This window comes from Opisthocomus hoazin, chromosome 2, assembly GCF_030867145.1.
Source record: "Opisthocomus hoazin isolate bOpiHoa1 chromosome 2, bOpiHoa1.hap1, whole genome shotgun sequence".
NCBI lineage: Eukaryota > Metazoa > Chordata > Aves > Opisthocomiformes > Opisthocomidae > Opisthocomus > Opisthocomus hoazin.
This window is the reverse complement of record NC_134415.1, coordinates 55,773,641-55,793,837: the sequence shown is the minus strand read 5'-3', so window position 1 is coordinate 55,793,837 and position 20,197 is coordinate 55,773,641. Positions and strand designations below refer to the sequence as shown.

The 20,197-nt window shown below is 37.5% G+C and overlaps 1 protein-coding gene across 4 annotated transcripts in view; it reads right to left on the bottom strand.

The window, feature by feature from the left end:
• UTRN (utrophin) overlaps nt 1-20,197 on the bottom strand; it is a 394,109-nt gene that overhangs the window by 60,319 nt on the left and 313,593 nt on the right. For all 4 annotated transcript variants that reach the window (XM_075413727.1, XM_075413726.1, XM_075413728.1 and 1 more), the window contains 3 exons: nt 17,005-17,065; nt 5,799-5,860; nt 4,703-4,777 (listed from right to left, as the gene is read on the bottom strand). In XM_075413727.1, coding sequence (XP_075269842.1) covers nt 4,703-4,777; nt 5,799-5,860; nt 17,005-17,065 — 198 coding nt within the window. The remainder of the gene's footprint in view (nt 1-4,702; nt 4,778-5,798; nt 5,861-17,004; nt 17,066-20,197) is intronic.

Below are 20,197 nucleotides of genomic sequence, written 5' to 3'. Positions count from 1 at the left end.
CCCAGCTGAACGAACTTTGGGTCCAGGCAGTTATCCTGCCGCAGTAAGCTCTGCCCACTAGCAGCGCCCCTGGATTGGGCTGATGTAATGAGGGATTATTTTCTCATTACATTTCCATTACTGAAAGTTTTTAAATAAACTGTGTTTATCCAGATGGGGAGAAGCTAACCTGAGACGCACATGGCACTGCTGGCATGAAGCCCACTGTACGCAGCTATTAGTGCATTTTTGCAGTACCATTTTGCATCTGCTCAAATGTGCTGAACTATCAGTGCTGCTGTTAACCAACAAATGGAAACAAGGGTCATTCCTTTCTGCAGCAAGGAGACTTTCACAAAGGAAAATTATAAACAGAAACCACGTCATTCAGCACAGTTCAAGCAGATGTGACTGACTGACTCAGGAGCAAGCAATGACATGCAGCTGCTAATGGCAAATTTGAGGCTGCTGTAACCCCACAGAAAATAGGCAAACATTGCTACAAGGTTTCTGTATTAGAAGACTCTGTGAATGATAGCAGTTTCTGGAAAAGACTGGATGGCTGAGGGAGGTCTACCCAGCTCTCGCTTTTAGTCTGGTGTACCTTAATGTTCATTCCTTAGCCTTGTGTGGTTGATACTCCTATTGGCATTCTTAAATTTTAAATCACCTAGAGGAGCTCAGTGACAGAATTCTGAATATACATAGTGGTTTTGTTCCCTTTTTCTCTTCGAGTAATACACTTCAGTATCTGGGGCAATATAATTTCTTGAAAATGAGGTAAAGCTTGCTGCATGAGAATAAAATATTATAGGTCAGAGTCTAGTACTGCATAGCTGCCCAGTACAGCTGCAACACAGGATACTCTCTCTGGCCCCATTCTTCTTCTGCTACAGTAGGAAAGTGCTCTTAGAATGACTGCCTCACAGAATCTGAGACAGAGAAGCCAGGAATTTGTTCTTTCCAACCTGCAACTTTTCTCAGCTTCCTGCAAAATAAATACACGTAGGTATTAGTCTCTGCAGGAATCTACCTTCCAAAAAAATTGAACAAGACGAAACAAGACTCTACTTTGCCAATTCTAAAGAAGGGTGGGAGGAGTGGGAAGAAATAAATTCCCCAGAGCCATGGTTTTTTGACACCTACCAAGACCAAATATTCAGAAGACTGATATTTGGCATCAGCAAAGTTTTGCCAAGCGCAGTTTTCAAACTACACACTCCTGAACCTGCTCGTATAGCACTAATATTGCGTTACCAGTCCTCACTGCAAAGTCAAAATCTATCAGGTGCAAGGGAGACTGTGCCCTTGGAGTTCTCACTAAAAAGGCCTTTCCAGTTATACACACACTGTGGCTGTGACAGCAGTTTGTCTCATTTTACAGTTTACGATGACTTCATAGTGAATTTTTTTTTTACATATTCTTTGCCTTAGCACATAAGCCTTTCTGAAGCATTCTGCATCCAAACACCTTTAAAAACCACCCACAGTTAAAATTACAGAAAATACAATGGAAGGCTAAAGTAAGTCAGACCAGAGAATGAATGGCAGCGGCACGGAAGATGACTGTTATTTGTTAATGGTTTTAAGGTAGGGGAAGAGTCAAGAAATGAATTTCTAGATAGGGTTGGACCACTCTCCCCTTCCTCAGAGAGGAGGTGCTAGGACATGCTGTGCTTTGGCTGTCTCAGCAGCCATTCAAGGGACAGAATCATGCCCAGAATCATCACAGTCAAAAGGAATTAGACCTGTTCCCTGGCAAGAAATAACCAGCTAAGCAAACATTAACAAAAGGAACAGCACTGATTATATTTTTGAAGATGGTCTTAAAATTGTGCCAAAATGAGTTCCTGTTCAGACACAGAAAATTCTCGCAGCATTTAGCTTTATGCGTAATCTGCAATGTCTTGCTTAAAAACCCACAACATTGTGTTCTCATATATTACACCAATCTTTTGTCAAATATGTGCATGTAACAGATTTTTTTTGGGCTGTTGTCTCTTCCCAGGAGGCAGAGAGATGGTGCAAGCAAATAGCTTCATAAATAACAAGACTGCTTGGACATGTAGAGATGACAGTTTTACTCCTGGCTTTTTCAAACAGGAATATTCTCTTCACTTCTTACTACTTCCCTCTGTCCTCCTTCCACCTCCCTCCCGTGCAACTGGAGACAATATTCACTTTGATAGGAGTGCACTTTTGAAATCTGTGAATGAGGAGAGCTAACCATTGCCGTTATTACAGAAATGGATATATTTTGTAGTAAAAGCCAGAGTAGGAAGCATGTTCCTCCTCAAAGCTTATTAGAAGTAATGAAATTGAAGTTGTTTCTTCACAGATTCCTAGACAATCTATATGCCCGTCAGGAATAGGCACCATGATTAGTACCCATCTTGTGCAGTCAGTTTTTTCACTCTTTCCTGGAGAGCAGCATGCACAAGGAGAATTCTACTTCACTTTCTGGTTTCTTGCTTTGCTTTTGGTTTTTAGATACATACTTTACACCCTGCACACTGACAAGCAGAAAGCTAATAATGCTCTTTAGTCTTGCTGGGAGATGAAACTACAGCCTTGGGTGAGACCGTATCTCTTGCACAGAGAAGCTCTAGGCTGTGCCAAGGAAATACAGTTTTTCTTTCAATTCTCAAATATCAAACAATCTTTCAAAGGACAGGTACTGCTTTTTCCCAAACGTAAGACCTCGAAACCAAGATCTTGAGCTTGGTTTGAAAATTCTATGAGAAGCCAGCATAGCATATGAAGAAGTGGCACGAGGTACTTCCGAGAGCCTGCGCTGTGGCATAGATGAACTCTAGCTTTCTGGAGTAGCTAGCTACCATCTGAGGCACAGCTTCACTTGGTATAATGCATGTCTGAAGTCCACCCAAGACAAGCTACTGCCAAAACCAGATTGCCGTCTCCTAGGCTGGAAGGAAAACTAAGCACCTGGAGGGTGGGAAGCGACCCTTCTTTGTGTAGCTCCTTCCTTGCTTGCATCTTTAGGATGGCTTTGCGCTTCTTCTGTTCCTACTCGGACTGCAATACTATACACCTTTCAGGGCTGAAAAGTAATTCCACAGCAAGGACTCCTAGCTTAAACAAGAAAATTTGGCAATGTTGTACAACATTGTTATAGTAGTTGTTGTCAGACCTTTTGAAAGGTCTAAAATTTGGGACCATCACAATATTTTTTCTACTTTACCCTATTTTCTTTCCAGTAGGTGTGTGCTTTTATGTATTTTCTTTTCCATTCATAGTCCCCATAATTTTAAAACTTCATATTCTTATGTCTACAACAGGATTTTTTACATTTCTTTCTTTTTGTACACCTTAATGTGCCCATTTCTATGCTTCAGCTAGTTTTCTTCCACACACCCTCTCTTCTCTGCCTTCTCACAAAATCTCACGTCCTTCTAAGCATCTTGCGCTTTCAGTTATCTTCCCTGCCTTCATGTCTTGCCTCTGTCTATATTGTAAACGATTTCTGTATTACATCAAACTATTAGTTCAATCCCATTTCTCTGAAATAAACATCGAGCAGTAACAAGCTAGCTCAGCTCCTCCAAGAAAGTACCATCTTTCTTCTTCTTATCCTGATTCTCAAGGACAATGCAGAAATACCAGTGGCAGGATGACTCCAAAAAGTATTTTAAGTTGCTTTGCACAGGCGACTTAGGCAAGAGCCCAGTGGGGTACTTGCTTTGTGATTCAGAGAAGTCCCAAGACCAGAGGCCAGGAAAAGGCCTGATATATGACTTCTGAGGTTGCTAAACTTTGAACATGGTAGTCACGCAACTTGCTGCTGAATTAAACCATAACTGTGACGTAATACAAAAAGCTTTCTAAATACCTAGCAAATATAGAACAGAAAATTGGACCTACAAGCATGAACTTTGGAAATGAAATAGCTTAGACAGCTAAGCCTACTCAGTAGAGAGCTATCCTCTCCTGCTGACTAGATCTTTGTGTTCTTCAGAGTAGACTGTGGCTGAGTTATTAGATTGCTTAAGAACAGGGACAAATGCTAACACAGGCCTGGGCACAATATCCAATGCATTCATATTTCCTGTCTAAGACCCTTCCCCACACATTCCCAATATATATACACATACTCTTATTGCTAATAATAGTTTGTTTCATCCTAGTAGCTTTTTGTGATTAAAATATACAACAATACCAACTACCTATAAACAACTACACAGATCTGTATCCTTTCCCCTCACACTTGGCACAATCTGAACTCCTCTTTAACTGGAATTCACACAGCAAGATATTCTCTCTGAGGGAGGAATATTTTCAAAGTTATGTCTAGCAGCAATAAACACTTAGAAAAATGGAACAGAACTCTCTAAAACATAATAAAATATCTGAGTTTATGTCAAAGGTCAGGATTTTAGCTCACATCATTTCACATTGGTTTGTATCAGGAACAGTATGCAACGGTCAAGAGGTCCAACATTTATTTTCCTATCACTTCTCAGAGCATTTTTAGTGGCCATACAATTTCAACTTACCTGCTGCACCCCTTTTTACATTAATTTGTTTTATTTATTTGCAATAATGACACCTACTATTGGCAATTCATCCTGCCATTGTGTTGGTTGACAATCTGTCAAGGATGTCTCTGGTCCCTTGTTAAACACTAATGTTGATATAGACTTAAGCTGACCTTCCCTTCCCCAAGTACTATAGAGAAGCAGTCTGTCTCAAAGGCCAAACTCACAGCACAGTGCTTTCTGCAGCCTTCGTATTTTGATGGCCGTACGGTAGGCAGAGAAGCGCACGTTGTTCAAGTCAGCTGAAACAAGCAGAACAGAAATATGAGCAGCCCTAAAAAAAGAGTCCATAAGTTTCCTTTACATATAAGTTTTCACATTTTGGAAGTCTGATATTCTTTTTCTTCTCTGCAATGAGCTAATAAGTTATATCAGCACTAATAAAACTAACTGAGAAGTTGTGACCTCAGTCCAATCCACTTGCATGGAAAGTCTCCTGACTCTGACTGTTCAGGGCCTTCAGAGTTTGGCACACCAGAAATCTGGACACTATCTTGGCACATGTAATACATATACATATACATACACATATAATAGAGTTTTATGTACATATTGTACATACAGTGTAAAGTATTTTTCAGACAAGTGCTCAGATTAGCACTTTTCTCAAATAACTTACAACTCCATTAGACAACACAAAGGAAAAAGGAGGCAGCAAAGGTCACAGTAACAGGAAAAAATGGATTTCTAAGCCATAATTTCTATGCCATGACTTTGTAAACAGTGCTTTGAAAGGGACAGTCAGATAGCCATAAGCTTTATTTCAGAAACTAAGGAGTATAGTAACATTTTTCCTCACTTAACAGTATTTTACCCTTTTCCTCCTTAGAAAGGAAGATTTCACAGTAAATGTAGGTGTTAGCAGGGCATGTTGAACTGGTTGTACCATAATATGGTCTAACCTTTTCTGAAAGCGTACCTGCACTGATTTATTACAAAAATTAGTTCCCTGCAGACTGGCATCCTTCTTTAAATATCCAGACAGCCTGCATCATTGGAAAATCCTTCATGGATTTAAAAGAAATAAACTAGATACTGCATTAAAGCATAGAGTCATAGCATATTGTTCAGAATTAATATTACTGAAAGGCAATACACAAGATGTGATCAAGACAAGGTTTTGTGCAAAGTGTGTCCCATCGCAAAGTGAGAAATGCTCTGTGACACACAGTTCATGGGAACTTGGACTTGGTCAACACACAAATTCAGCTTTTCTCATGGAATGAACATCAGATAATGGTTTATTTTAAGAAATGCACTCACCTAAGGACTGGAAAAGATCAGTCATTTTAGGATGATCCCAACAGGTTGTCTGGGTCTCATGACTACAAAGGAATGAGATAATCAAGTTTCAGGCAACACACAGAGAATTCCAAAGAACAAAACCCGAAAGGTATTCTGATTTTCCATGTTTAAGTGGCAAGAAAACCCTCAGCTCTTTAATTAAAGTGCATGATCTGTGCCACTCAGCTCCTTGATTTTTTAAATCACAAAGACAGACAATAGCCCACCCATATTTAACAATATTTACTTTTTATTCTAAGTGTGACTGTATCTGTTGCACTCTGATCCTGCAACTAAGAGGCATACTAATAAGGTAAAAATGCAAAATTTCCTGCTGCTGTAGCACAATAAATATATTTGTAAAAATATTTTAAAAATAAAAAGCATTGATGTTTTATTTCAGACTTCATTGTATGTCTGAACACAAGTATCAGCACACATACAATGATTTTAACCTTTGCCTGTAATATGTTTAATGGAAATCCTTATCGCTCTTCACACACCTGATCAATAGATATGTTTAATTAGGGGGTGTGTTCTACACTGGTTCTCACAGAACAGAGATTCAATAGGCAGCATCACCTAACCCACCATTTAGCACTGCTGTTTCTGTTCACCAAGGTTTCAAGTATGCAGCCACAGGAGTCAAAATGCATATTGTGTCAGGTCTACTGAAATCTCCAATTCCCTTCTGCAAGCCACATTTTGGTTGTATTTGTCAATATTAATTGCTGGAATGATTGCACATTCTTGCCCCAGAACGCATTTACATTTGAATTAGATTTGTAAGAAAATTAATTAGAGAAGTCATGTGAAAAAAGATCATAGCATTCCCTTTAAAAGTTAATAATGAAAATGAAACGATGCTTGGTTAACATATCTAACAGTAATGAGCAGAGAATACCATTTATTTGACCTTAGTATCTATTTAAAAAATGTTAATGTGCAATACATTTTTTTCCACATACAGCTACACTTGGTTGTTAATAATGACTTTAAATGGCACCTTGCCATTAAATGCAGTGGACTGTATCTTCAGTTGGTATATGTAAATGGCTGCACCTCAGTAGGGGCATAATAATTTATCATCACTGATTTTCAATTTTATTTTTTTAATTGAGAAATCAACCAAGAATGAACCGTTTTATGCTAGGTGGTGCAAAAAAATGGGATAGAAAGTCCCCACTCCGAAGAGCTGCAGAGACAGGACAGGTACCACAAAGGGAAGGCAGGCTCCAAAGTAAGTGCTGAGGGCCCTTCTTTATATTACCCTTTGAGATACACAGTGGAAAGTGCATGGGTTGGGTCTCTGCACACGGGATATGATCAGAACTTTACATTCTGTACACCAGTGTGACCTTTCCAGCTTTTAGTCTAGTCTAGGTCTCCACAGTCAGCTTCTCCCTGTCATTAGGCTTAACTCTCTGCCATTGGTCTCATTTGTATATCTGGCACCATTACAAGTTTGCGAGGTATTTTTCATGGAATTTCATAGACAGAATATGTATTTCCTATTAATCCAGTCTGTGTAAATCTTCTTTTCCTTCTGTGATTATCCCCTAGTAGGTGACTGAAAGGAAGGAGAAGGCCTGCACATGATTACATTTAAATGAGAGATTTATACAACATGCAATCAAAGCAACATCTTCTATTAGACCTTCTCTGACACTGAAATACTCTACTAAAACCAATTCAGAAGAACATTGAGGTACATCTTCACATCTGAACACATTTTTTCTGAGCTGGAACTTTTATTTGTTTTCAGTTTGGTAATAATATCACATGAATTGCATTCACATTTCAAATTTCAGACAAGGTAGTCAAGGATCTGATATGCTGAACTCCAAAGCTAAAGCATACCAGTATCTAAAACAGTGCTTTTGCAGTTTCTAGAAAGACACTATGTTTATCCTTGTCCAGAAAAGTAATTTCAAAAACAAGTAGCTTGACAATTATTTCCCTGGAAGGGGCACACCAATAAATCACCATGAAGCCAACACCAACAAAAAAGGATGTATTTGGGTTTGGTGCTGTGCCAAGGTAAAGCCAACTGACTGTTCCACATTCTCAAAAGCCCTGGTACAAAAACCCCCCTATAGGATATTAGAAAGAAGAACGCATACAGCTTCAGTAAACAGGAACAGAAAACATAATATAATATCATGGTTCATACTGATCAACTTCAGCTCAAAACTAGTTCTGAAGCTGTCAAATATCTGCACTATCATGGTAAGCAGAGTGCCATCATTATCATGTTGACCATTTAGAATTTATTTCTGTTGACAAAACACGTTACAACTGCCCACAGAAATGGATCCAATATCTGATCAGTCTAATAAAGCTTGCTTTAAGGAAATTGCTTTACCTCAACCCTCCTGACCAAGAAAGGCTCCTCACCCACTAATGAACAAAAAAAACACACACAAAAAAAAATCAAACAACCAAAACAAAACACCAAACCAAAAAAACCCCAAGACTGATTATTTTACTGTCAATATCCCAAGTGAAAAGGATCTCTTAGCATTTTCTGAGAGAAGACTCTTAATTATGACATCTTCAAACTTCTATGTAAAAAGTAAAGGTAGATGGCAGTACCGTGACAGAAATTTCAAATACATGTATGTATAAAAATACATTTCACTCTATTTTAAATGTTGGAATATTAATGCAAACACTGCATGTAGAGAACATGCAATTTACCTGAATCATATCCTGTTTACTGTCTTAGAAACTATCATGCTAAAATTAGTCATGATGGCAAGAACTTCAGTAAATTGCAGATGCTGTTTCTCAGTTTATTATTTTCTGGTGTTAAAAAATATGTTTCCATGAAGAAATCTAGCTCCTGCTTGTGGAGCGGTAAAAGGATTTCATGTGGGAAGCGCTGCAGATGTGCAAACATTTATTCGCAGCAAATGCCTCTCTACACATACAACAATGGATCCATAGCAGAAGTTGATTTGAAATTCTTCTTCTCTGGTAATAAATTGTTAAATTTTGCTAGATCCAGAGAACTTTTCTCTTTTTTTATTTAAAAAAAAAAAAAGGCAGAAAAATACAGTTAAATACTTGGGTAAATCCTTGCCTCCCCCCCAATATACTGATATACTCCAGTATCTATGTGTAATGCTTAATTAGAATGTGAGCAGATCTAATTGCAATTTACATTCCAGCTTCTAAGTAATTTATAAACCCATGTGCACTGAATAAGAGCTGATATCACCAACCAAACTTTTTCCGTAAATCAGGTTTCCAAGATTTACAAGCAAACAACATTTTCATTATTGAACTTGTATGCTTTAAGTAAATAGGTATCAGTAGCAGTTTCATCTAAAAAACTAAACACCACTTTAATTGTGACAAAATGCCATGCAAAAATGAAGTTATTTTTCCTCTTTTGTTTGTGCTTAAGATGAAGCAGAGAAAAGTGAAGCAGATCTCCAAAATCTCTGTAACCTGCATTATCATGTTGTTTCTCCATTTAAGGTCATAAATATCTGAACAGCTAAATTTTTTCATTATAAAAAAGCCACAGAACGTGAAATGTATATCTAATAGCATAATGACCAAAAAATACTTTTGTTTCTACTTTCATATGAAAGAGAAACACACTTGTGCAAGGCTGTGAGTAGACTAGCAGGTTTTCAAAGCTTATCACTCAGTTCTTCCCTATGGCACACACGGCAGGTACCTGCCACTACCATTGTGTGAGAAAGGAGGCCCAAAGAACATCATCCAGTGGAACAGAAAAAAGACGAGAGAGAATCCCTTCATCCAGGTTTGTTCATAATTACCCAAAAGTCACTACTGCCTGACAGCTGCTAGATGACTACGCAAGGTGAACACGATTGTGCCAGCCTCATCCCAAAACACCTAGCAAGGAACCACCCGCAACGTCTGAGCGATCCCGTACACGGATCCAGCAGAGAAGAGGAACGTTCTTAGAGTGAATCAACTCAACAGTCTGTTCAGGTCAAAGGAGGCAGCACCTCCACTGCCGCAGGCAGTGCCAGTACCACACCGAATACAGGTTTGGTATGGATAGGTTTTATTTTTGAGGCAAGAGACACCAGAGGCAGACTACACTGGACAAAGCTGAGGAAAAGAAAAATGTAATTGTAAATTTAAAAAGAGCTATAAAAAACTCGGGGGGGGGGGGGGGGGGAATCAGTCTCAACAGTGACATTTATTAATGAAAAGTTTTGTTTGATAACAATTTTGTAATATGCAGGGACTTTTATGTGCACACAAATTGATTTTCCCGGGAAGAAAAAAAAGAATGGGTGTGCAGATAACCCTCCTATGCTACAAATAAAAATGTCAGAGAAAGGAGTCAGTTTATTAGGCGCTCCAAACAGGAGGCATGCAAGACAAAGTGCTTTCTGGTGATTTGGTTCTGTAAAACAGCTCTTTGAAATTAATTCCATCTTTCTCTGCTGTAGCTACAGTAGCTTTTGTGTTATTGATGCAAGACTAATGCAAGTAGATCAAACACTGAAAAATACGCTCAGAAAATTTACAGTACTGAGTATCTGTAAAAGATGAGACTGACTTGATGAAATTGGGGCACATCTCTCTGACTAGGATCTTGTATCTCTTTTTCATGCAAGTTCATGACAGAGCAACCTATTCTAAAATATGCACCGCAGCAGTTACCACTGCCTGTTGGTTATTGCCCAGTGAGTAACAGCAGACTTGGCTGTTCCCCTGCTTCTCTGCTAGCTTGTTCATTAAACACAAATAACATACAAGATATCAGATCTACAAGAACAAGGAAATTGATAAACAAAAGATTACACACTGTCTTTACATCTATTTTACATGTATATGTGAAAAATGTCATCCTTAGAGCAAGGGATCAGAAATTGCTAAATTGCTAATAGCCAGAGTGGCTAAAACAATTGGATGGGTTGTTTTCACCAGAGAGACAACAGCAAGTCTTCAGAAAATTCAGCCCTGCTAGCAACTATCCTCTAAGAATGTGAAGAAATGCTATTTTCTGTATTTTTCTATAGAAAACAATCTGTAACCTGCAACGACAGGGGTTCCATTCCACCCCACTAAGCCTGCAGAGAAGCTAATGGAAATTGAAATTTGGAATGATGCTGAAGTTAGACAGAAAAAAAAAATAAATCATTTTACATGATACCTTGTGAAAACACATGAGTTTATCATTCTTAATCATCTCACTGAACTTCTGAAAAAGACTCACAACTAGCATTTAACCAAGCGCAGACAAATCTAGGGTCTTCCCTTTCAGTTACAACTACTGCGGCAGTTCTGTCCCAGGTCGCAATGACACTCGTGCCGAGGATCACCTTCTCTTGCAAACACTCTACTAGGTGCAGGAAGAACTACTTGCAGAATGAGGTGATATTTATTTTGAGTGAAAGTGAAAACAGTTGGGGTCATTATTAATCTTGCATGTAGATGGCACTGGATAAAAGAACTTTTTGAGGTCTACAGGAGCTGAAGTTACGAGATTTCATTTTGCACAGTGGATGGCGTAAGAAGGGATTTCTGCTAGGACAGAAATGAGCTGGTCTACAGGACAGTAACACAAGTGGTGTGAACATGTTACATCTTCCCACATGGATCAGTCAAGAAAGAATCTAAAGCTTTTCACTGACCGAGCTGCAAGATAATTCCTTCAGTGTTATTTTTTTCATTAGTATCAAGAGACTGAATTATTCAGAGTAAGAGTCTCCCAGGTCTCTTCTGCCAAAACTTACTAAAACACAATATAAGCCACGCAGCAAAACTTGCACCCATGAAGAGATTGTATGGCAAACCAGTGTATTTTTAAAAGTCTAAATGTTTTTGTGTAAATTTCACTAATTAAAAATAAAAATTATAGCCATAAAATATTCCAAATTTAAAAAACTCAATTAATGAAGTGCTCTAAAGCTTAAATGACAAACGTTTACCCTTACAATCTGTTTTTTATCCATTATGTTTCCTGGCAGCTTTCTAATTATAATTGGCAAAGATAATCCTTGTTAAAAACACTTCCTAGTTGTAAACAAAGAGCTGAAAAACTGTAAGCATGTCATTTAACTTATGATCTCTAGAATCACAGCATGGTTTGTGTTGGAAGGGACCTTAAAGATCATCTAGTTCCAATCCCCTTGCCATGGGCAGGGTCACCTTCCACTTGATCAGGTTGCCCAAAGCCCCATCCAACCTGGCCTAATAGGAATACCCTGGCCTCTTAGAAATAAGCGAACAGTCCTGTTGAAATGAATGGAGTAAGTTCTACATCTCCAGGTGTTTCAAGCTGCCCACAGAGTTGCGAAAAAAAAAAATCAATTTGTTCTTTTTTAGCTTTTTGTCTACAAGAAAGAAAACTAGAGACAGCTTTGCAGGGTTTTTATTATTTCTTAGCATGGACAAGGCCTATGTCTGTGTTGATAATCACTGGCAGACACCACAAGGGCAGACACAGAAACAGTACTCTGGCACTATTTTAAGTAGCTTTCTGTTCCTGTAGTCATTCGCACAAACATTAAGTGAAATCAGGATCTTTACTGATCACTAATGAATCAACAATACCCAGAACTCTCACTTTGCTGCCCTTGCCAAATTTCAAATGGCATAACGACATCCCCACTTTCTAAATATATCATGGTGTGTTTAATCTAGATACCGTATATTTCTTTTTTTTTTTTTAGCCCACTAAAAAAGAAGTGTTTTGCAGTCAAAAAGAGTTGGCATAATACATTGCAAGGGTAATGCATATCAGAGGCTGGTGGAGCAATTTATATGCAGATATTTTGAAATCCATCCAGAGAAAATGTATTACTGCATTTCTTTAATAGAAAATGAAGACCAGCACAAGAACTGGTAATTGAAGAAACTCTCAAAACCTGAAACCAGTATCATCTTTTTCTAGAAATTATATTTTATATTCATATTACGGTTTTTTCTAGAAATTATATTTTATTTTCCCTTCTAGGGGAAATACTTCTTAATACTTCTAAGAATGGGATTATGGACATAACTAGAATAAGAATAAAAAGTGAAGTTTCCCAGTTCTGTTAGTTCTTCCTCTCTCCCTCGTAAAGGCATAAGCCAAACATCAGGAAAGGCTTCTTGAAGAAAATGCAGAAGCAGAAAGCACTTTATTCCCATCCCCCGTCAAGCAGAACATGATATAGGAGGTGATAAAATGAGATTTTTAAAATAGAGATGCCAGCCTCTTTGCAGGATTACAGAAAAGTAACTACAGTAACTATGAAGTTTGAGATTGATCAATTTAATGATTACAACAAGAAATTGCTCTCCCTATGTAACATCCTGCATGAGATTAAACACACTGTGACTCTTTCTGTATTACCCTTGGGTTTCTTCTGCACAGTACAAATATCTAATAAATTTTAACATTGAAAGGTACACAGCTAATGAACACTTAAATTACGGTTAAATTAACGGTGAGAAATGCCAGGCTAATTATGTTTTCTGCACATTCCTTTCAGTTTATTGTGTTTTTCTCAAAGATATTTAACAATCACACATAGTGTCTCTTTATTCTTCTGTTTCTCTTTAGAATATTTCTGTTGAAGTGCTATGTAATATAAGGCTTTATTTTTTTCATTTTCTGTTATAGATGCAAAGCATGTCTTCTTTGTGTGATTTAAATAGTTATAAATGAACAACAGCAGAAAACTCTCCTTATTAGATCTCAAACCTTTGCAAACCTACTTATGGAATATGAAATCATGGGCAAGTTTGCCAAACCTTTTGTCCAAAATTCACACTTTTATTACCATAAGTGCATTACTAAATACTGTGCTGGCTGTGTTGTATTCCCTTCCATACTGCTCATTAGTCCCATTTTCTTTTATATAGTATGAAAGACTAAGATTTTTTTTATTTATTTATTTTAACAGCATTGAGATTTTACAGATTCAGGTTTTCATTGATTGAATTCTACCCTGACACAGACTACAGGAATACAAAAACTTGTATCAATTGCCATTAAGAAAAAAAATCGAACATAAGGCAAAAAGGACTAAATAAACTCACATCAACAGACATAAAACCATTTGGCAAACTTGGTTTACATAGTAAGACAATTCAAGAGGAGACAGACTAAATCAAGTGTATAGGTTCAGTTCAACCAAATACCTGCCATAGCCCAGGGTGCGCACACCTTGATAAACCTGGGCTCAATGAATCACAAATCCTTCTTCGAGCCAAGCAGAACAGTCACTCTTTTTCAAAGTGTCCCAAATCCAGACTGCCTCTGTCTGAACTTATGGGGCAGAGGAGTTTGTACACTGGCTTTTTAATCTTTCACATGCTTCCATTACAACCCCAGAAACGGCAGATGTGCCAACCATTAGTAAGTAGGGTGGGGAGAACAAGCTGCACTCCAAAGCCACCATGGTGTGCTGGCACACTAAGGACCTCTTTCTCTGATACACTTATCTCTCTGCATGTAAGTCCAAGTTACCTCTGGTGTCAGGAGACAAACCGAATAAATGCTGCTCATTTGAAAATACAGACGTCTTGCATCATTTTGACATTCTCCTTACAGATTCACTGCCACCTAAAGTACTCCCTCCTGCCTTGTCAGCTGCAGCTCCCTAATTTTTTTTAAACTCCATTCTCAATGTGCAATAAAACTGCAAAAAGAGCAGTATTTTATTTTTTTTAAATACTCATTTTAACAGAGGTACAACAATATCATCTACAGCTCTATCACTTCTGAATATTTCACATTTCTCATTCAAGGACACTCACAAAAAATAACCAAAATGAAGTAAAGGTATGAATTTATGGTTGTCTAAGAAGAGTTTATGTTCTTATCCAGAATTAAAGTAGCTTAATTTCAATTAGCATTTTTTTGCCTTTAAAAATTAATTTTTAAAAATTCTCATTTATCAGCCACCAGTCATTGACTCATAGTTTTATTCTCCTTCTCCTGCTGTTATCCCACAAAATGAACAACTGGTACCTTAAATTTTCTCTCTGAACATACAATTCTTGCTGTAAAAACAGAAAATATAATTGCTTTTGAATAACAGAATTATCAAGACTCATCATAAATATTCCTTCTACTCATGTTGTGTTTTACAAAGACACCTCATTCAAAGTGGTTAGTACAATTAAACAAAAAATTAAAAAAATTTAAAAAATTTGCCTCTTTTCCAGAACCTCTTTCTATATAAACAACCACCATTAAGTCCTGCTGACTGTTCTCTTGAATTGTATTACAAAAGCTCATTTAATCACTCCAATCAAATAAGTTTTTGTGGCAGCATCATTTTCCTCTCTTCTTCAAACTATATCTGAAATTAGGGAAGAGGCGAAGACTTAAAACAATATTTAAAGCTAAGAATACTCCCCAGTCTGATCATACCAAAGCAAACAAAGTTCAAAATCAGCTCTTTTCTGCTTTATTTTCCACAAATCTGTGTTTTATCTAGCTGCTGCTGCCAACACTGAAGTTTAGATCAGTAAGCAATAAGAAATGAAGGAGACTGCCAAGGTCAGTCTGCTTGTCAGACTGTGGAGCTACTGAAATTCAGTACTCCTCTCTCAACCTTTTTGAAATAAATAAATCCTACCCGTTACATGTAATATCATTCTTCTCTTTCAAGACACAAGAATCAAGCCGTTGTTTCAGCAGCATGTATCGTGTTGAAAGTAGGAAAAAAATACTGGAAAAATATTCTTTGAGATATAGTAGTTAATTCTGTTGACTTCATTAGAGCCATCCTCAAAATAAACCAGTTTAGGGATAGTTTTCCTCTTGCTCTCTGTAGTTTGATACTTCAGCGTTTTTTTTTTTAACTACGGCTGCAGGTGTGATCATCTTCATTGCACTGCTGCCCGAGTCCAGGCAGTCAGTGTGGCTCCACATCCAACCTCCTCCCCCTCCTCTTCCACTCAGGGCTGAGGGACGAGCCTTTCTTCCAGTGTGCCCCAGCTTTCTGTTGCCTCCTGCAAAACTTTTCAGCAGAGCTGCAAATGCTTTTACAGAGAATTCAAAGATCTTCACAGTAGGCTTTCTCATTTTCTATTTACCTACCCAGACCCTTTAAAAAAGTAATCTTCATAACACAGTTTAAAAACAACTGTCACACCTCAAGAATGATGACAACAGGTTTGATCAGCATAGATCTACCATTGCCTACTTTTCAAAGCTCTCAAGGACTCATAAATTGTTTGAAGCACAAAATGTGGCTCTCGTTTATGACTGACCAATATGCAATAGTACAAAGTCCTCACTGATGTTCTTTTAGAATTAATTATCTGCAGGTCCAATGTACAGTCATCCTGCAGACCTAAAAAAACCTACTTTTTTTCCGAACTCAAACTGGTAACATTTGAACACAGATTTCCTTCAGCCTAAACTGAACTACACTGGGTCTGGCTTGCTATAGACTGCACCCTCTTAAAACTTTATTTACCTCTGGCCAAAAGCTATTATTCTCTCAAAGTTGCAATCTTTCATCTTTAATGTATTGGCAAACAGTACATAAACAAATGCTGATGGAATGAGAAAACCCAAGTTAAGGACTGCTCCAACTAAAACACATCAAAATCTCCACACCTCCATAACTAAGTACTACTTATTATTTTCAAAATAAGTATCTCAACCATTCCTCTTAATAACCAAGGTATTTGTACAATTGTTGTCAATATTTACATTAATTTTACATTTACATTAATACAGGCACTATAATAATATCCATAAAGAAGATGATAGAAGGACAATCAACACGTGTCTATTTCTGAAGGAATTTTGACCTAAATGATGAATGGACTCTATAGATATTAGTCACCACTGTTCTGCTATAAGTTAGAAACTTTGCATTTGTAAATGCACTATGTATTAATATTTTTTCCCTTTACAGTTTAGACGAGCCACACACATAGGAACAAGCCTAGTTTGAAGATTGATACTGTATTACACTGGAGCACCTCTGCTGTTTCCTGTCTGAGTGGGGGTTTTAGTCAGAGTTTGTCACTGATTTTTATTTTTTTACATATTTCTAAATTATGCAGTATGCCAAGCAATAAACATGAAAATATCTAGTATATGGAGTATAACACTATGTAGAGAAACTCTTGATAACATTTCCAGTTACTACTTAGTACTTAAGTTTTTCTGCCAGGTTATGGTGATAAGATCCCTCTGTTACGCTTAAGGAAAAAAAAATCAAGACAAACTTACTTGATATAATAGGGCACTTTGTTATGTGAAACAGACCTCTGCCATGGAAACTGTACTGAGGCTGAGGAAGTAAAGAGAAGGTATTTATTAGAAAGCACCTGTCAAAGACAAAAATCCAACTATCTTTGTTTATTTCACAATTAAAACAGTTATAATAAATCAAATGGGAACAATTTAAAATTCCTAAACAGCTTCTAGTAATTAGAAAACCAGCTGAAAATCAAAACTATGGCAATCTATCAAGATATTTCTATGCATCTATTTGATGCCAAGCTGGAAATAAAACAAATGTGGTGATTCTGCTTCAAAGAAGGATAATAAATTCTGAACAAGCAAGCTATCCCTCCAGGGAAAATGGAGACACTGGTTTTCCTACCTCCATGGAATTATTATCAGTTTAAGCTTTGAAAAGAAATGCTTCCACTACTAAAATTAATGCTCTGCAACAGAACAAAAAGGAGAAATATCAACCTTATTTTCATTAGTTACCACCTTTAGCTGCTATTTGCAACTCAAATTAATATTAACACTGCATGACCAACAAAAAAAGGCATTGAAACCTGTCTTTGCACTCCTTGCTGAAGAGCAGGAATTTTTGCAGAATTTATGCAAGTCTGATACATCAACAGATATCACCCATACCATCAAGAAGCCTGCTGCACACTGAGTTGCAAAAGGCATGAAGTCATAAATGACATTACAACTCTGCTTATCTAAAGGTCCCAGGCTATAAAAGAGGAAAAATTGTTCAAGCCAACAGGACTGCTGGTGCACAACTTGAAAGCAGCTATTTACTGAAGAGCCATAGGTACATATATGACCTACCGGAACGTACCAGATTAGTGCCTGGTTAATAAGGGTTTTATCATAGAAGAAACTCACTTCACTAGATTCACTGTAGAAGCAGAGATTAAAAGAATAGATAGGAATATCAGATCATCACAATGGGATGAATTTATACTGTACACATATGCCAATAGTTCCAAGAGAAAGTGCCTACCTTTAAGTGCTAACCCCCCTGTTTAAAAACCCGGTCAAACGAGACACAGCTTTGATTCACATTGGATCTCAAGTAATTAAACTCTCAGTTAATGTAATATTCTACAAGCATGGCCCACTTTAGATCTCCTCCTCCTTTGGAAAAAAAAAAATCCATTTGAAAGTAACTCTCTCCTCTTGCCCTAAGATGTCTCAGGCTGCATCGAAGACTTGCAAGCCCTGTAAGCCCCTCAAGCTGGTGCTGCTGCATACAGAGGCAGGTCTTGTCCTGCTCCCAGCTGGCTCTTCCCTGAGAAGTTTAATGGCTGTGACCTCTTCCTTGACCACACAAAGTTTCATGGCTTATAATTTCAGAAACATTCATGTACTGAAAGACAGATTAACTGGGAAGAATATTAGGGAAATTACAGGAACCAACTAAACCACAGTATTCACTGGAAAAAAAAATAGATAAAATTCTATATCAATATTTAAAAAAGAAAATAACATTTGTAATAAGAAGGTAGGTAGTTACGCGGTAAAGAAAAAACATAGTAAAGGCTAAATGCTCAGATAGAAGTAGTTAACTAAAAAATAATCATTAAGCACTCACAACTCTAAAAAAAAAAATAAATAAAAAAATAAAAAAATCAACCAGATGGGTGAAGGTGGCCATCAGCTTGAGAGTTTCATTCTTCAGTGTCGCAATTTGTCACTTACGGTGGCTCCAGTACTACTACACTAATTATGTCAGCTGACTAAGAAGAAAAATCTGGCCACAGTTTGCTTAGATACAATTTATGTGCTATGACAGACTATAAATATTCTGCACCAACACAGATATAGACTGAACAACATAAATTTATGCTTTTCTATTTAATTTTAATTAGTATGGACCATGTCATACTCTATTTCTTTGTGAACAACCATTCTAAAAACAATGCCAGTTCTCTGCTGCATAAAACTCTGCAAAATTAAATTCCCATTCTTCTTTTAAAATCAGTTTCTCAATGAAAACTGAACAGAGTAGTTATCAATTCTGGCACACACAGCAGGCCTGCAGATATTAGTAAGGCTGGACACCACTCAAGATGCTTTGAGCAGGCCACTTAAAGAGCTAGGCTATTTGTTAGGCAACATGTGGAGCTATGTAGATGTTCATGGATTCTTCTAAGAAAGCATACAAGAAACAACAGAGAGGAGTGGATCGTGGGCATTAGAAAATTAATTACAGGATAAACAAGTTATTAAAGGCAGGAGAAAGCAAAACAACCCTTTGGCAAAGAAGAACAGATTATAAGGATTCTTCATCTTTTCCTGTATTAGGGATGTGTAAAATTTACTGACCAGTAACTAACTTGCAAGGAGCTCACTTTCCATCTCAAAAGATCAATCAAATTCTGCGTAACACTGATGGGAAACGAAAAAGCTCAGCAAAGACAGGTATCATAGATTGAAGTGGCCTACTAATACTGTTTTACCTTAGCCTTCTACTGCAGGACATTTTAGGAAGGGCCATGTCATATTCTTTGTTAGTCTTCAAAAACATTTGGAAGCGCTTTCTTCGTGATGGTCTGTGTGAATCCATGTAATTGGTGTTCCAAGAACTCCAACAGCAGTATTAAATGCTTCACCGTGTCTTTTTAGTAGAGAAACATTACTAGCCACTGCAGAGGTGAAATCACTGGATTAAGGGGGCTGGAATCAGGGGGCTAGATAATCTCATTCAGGCTCCCTTTCCCATGAAAGGTTGGACCAGATGATCTCTGGAGGTCCCTTCCAACCTGGGCTATTCGGTGATTCTGTGAGCCTGATGAGCAGGTAGAAATAGGCGTTTTGCTAGCACAAATTACTGATTAAATGACAACTGGGAGCTAGCCAGCTGAAAAAGGTGTGATGGCAAGCTATGGTCTCTGGTTAGGATTTGGAGGAAGAGTAACAAGTAGGTGAGGTAAATTTAAAATAGCTGCTGTCAAACGAGTCCAGATAAAAAACTCTCCTCAGACTCAGAAGTGTAACTTTTGAGATAAAGATTTGCATGAGACATACATATCATAATATCAGTATTAGGAGCTTTAGGTTATTTTATTCAGACTACTACTCTACCTGTTCCTCACAGTTAGCAGTCATTTATGGCTGCTACAAAGGTTTGAAAAATCTGATTTCGAATATGCACTATTTCAATCTGTCAGGATAAAACCTTCTTTTTTCCAGA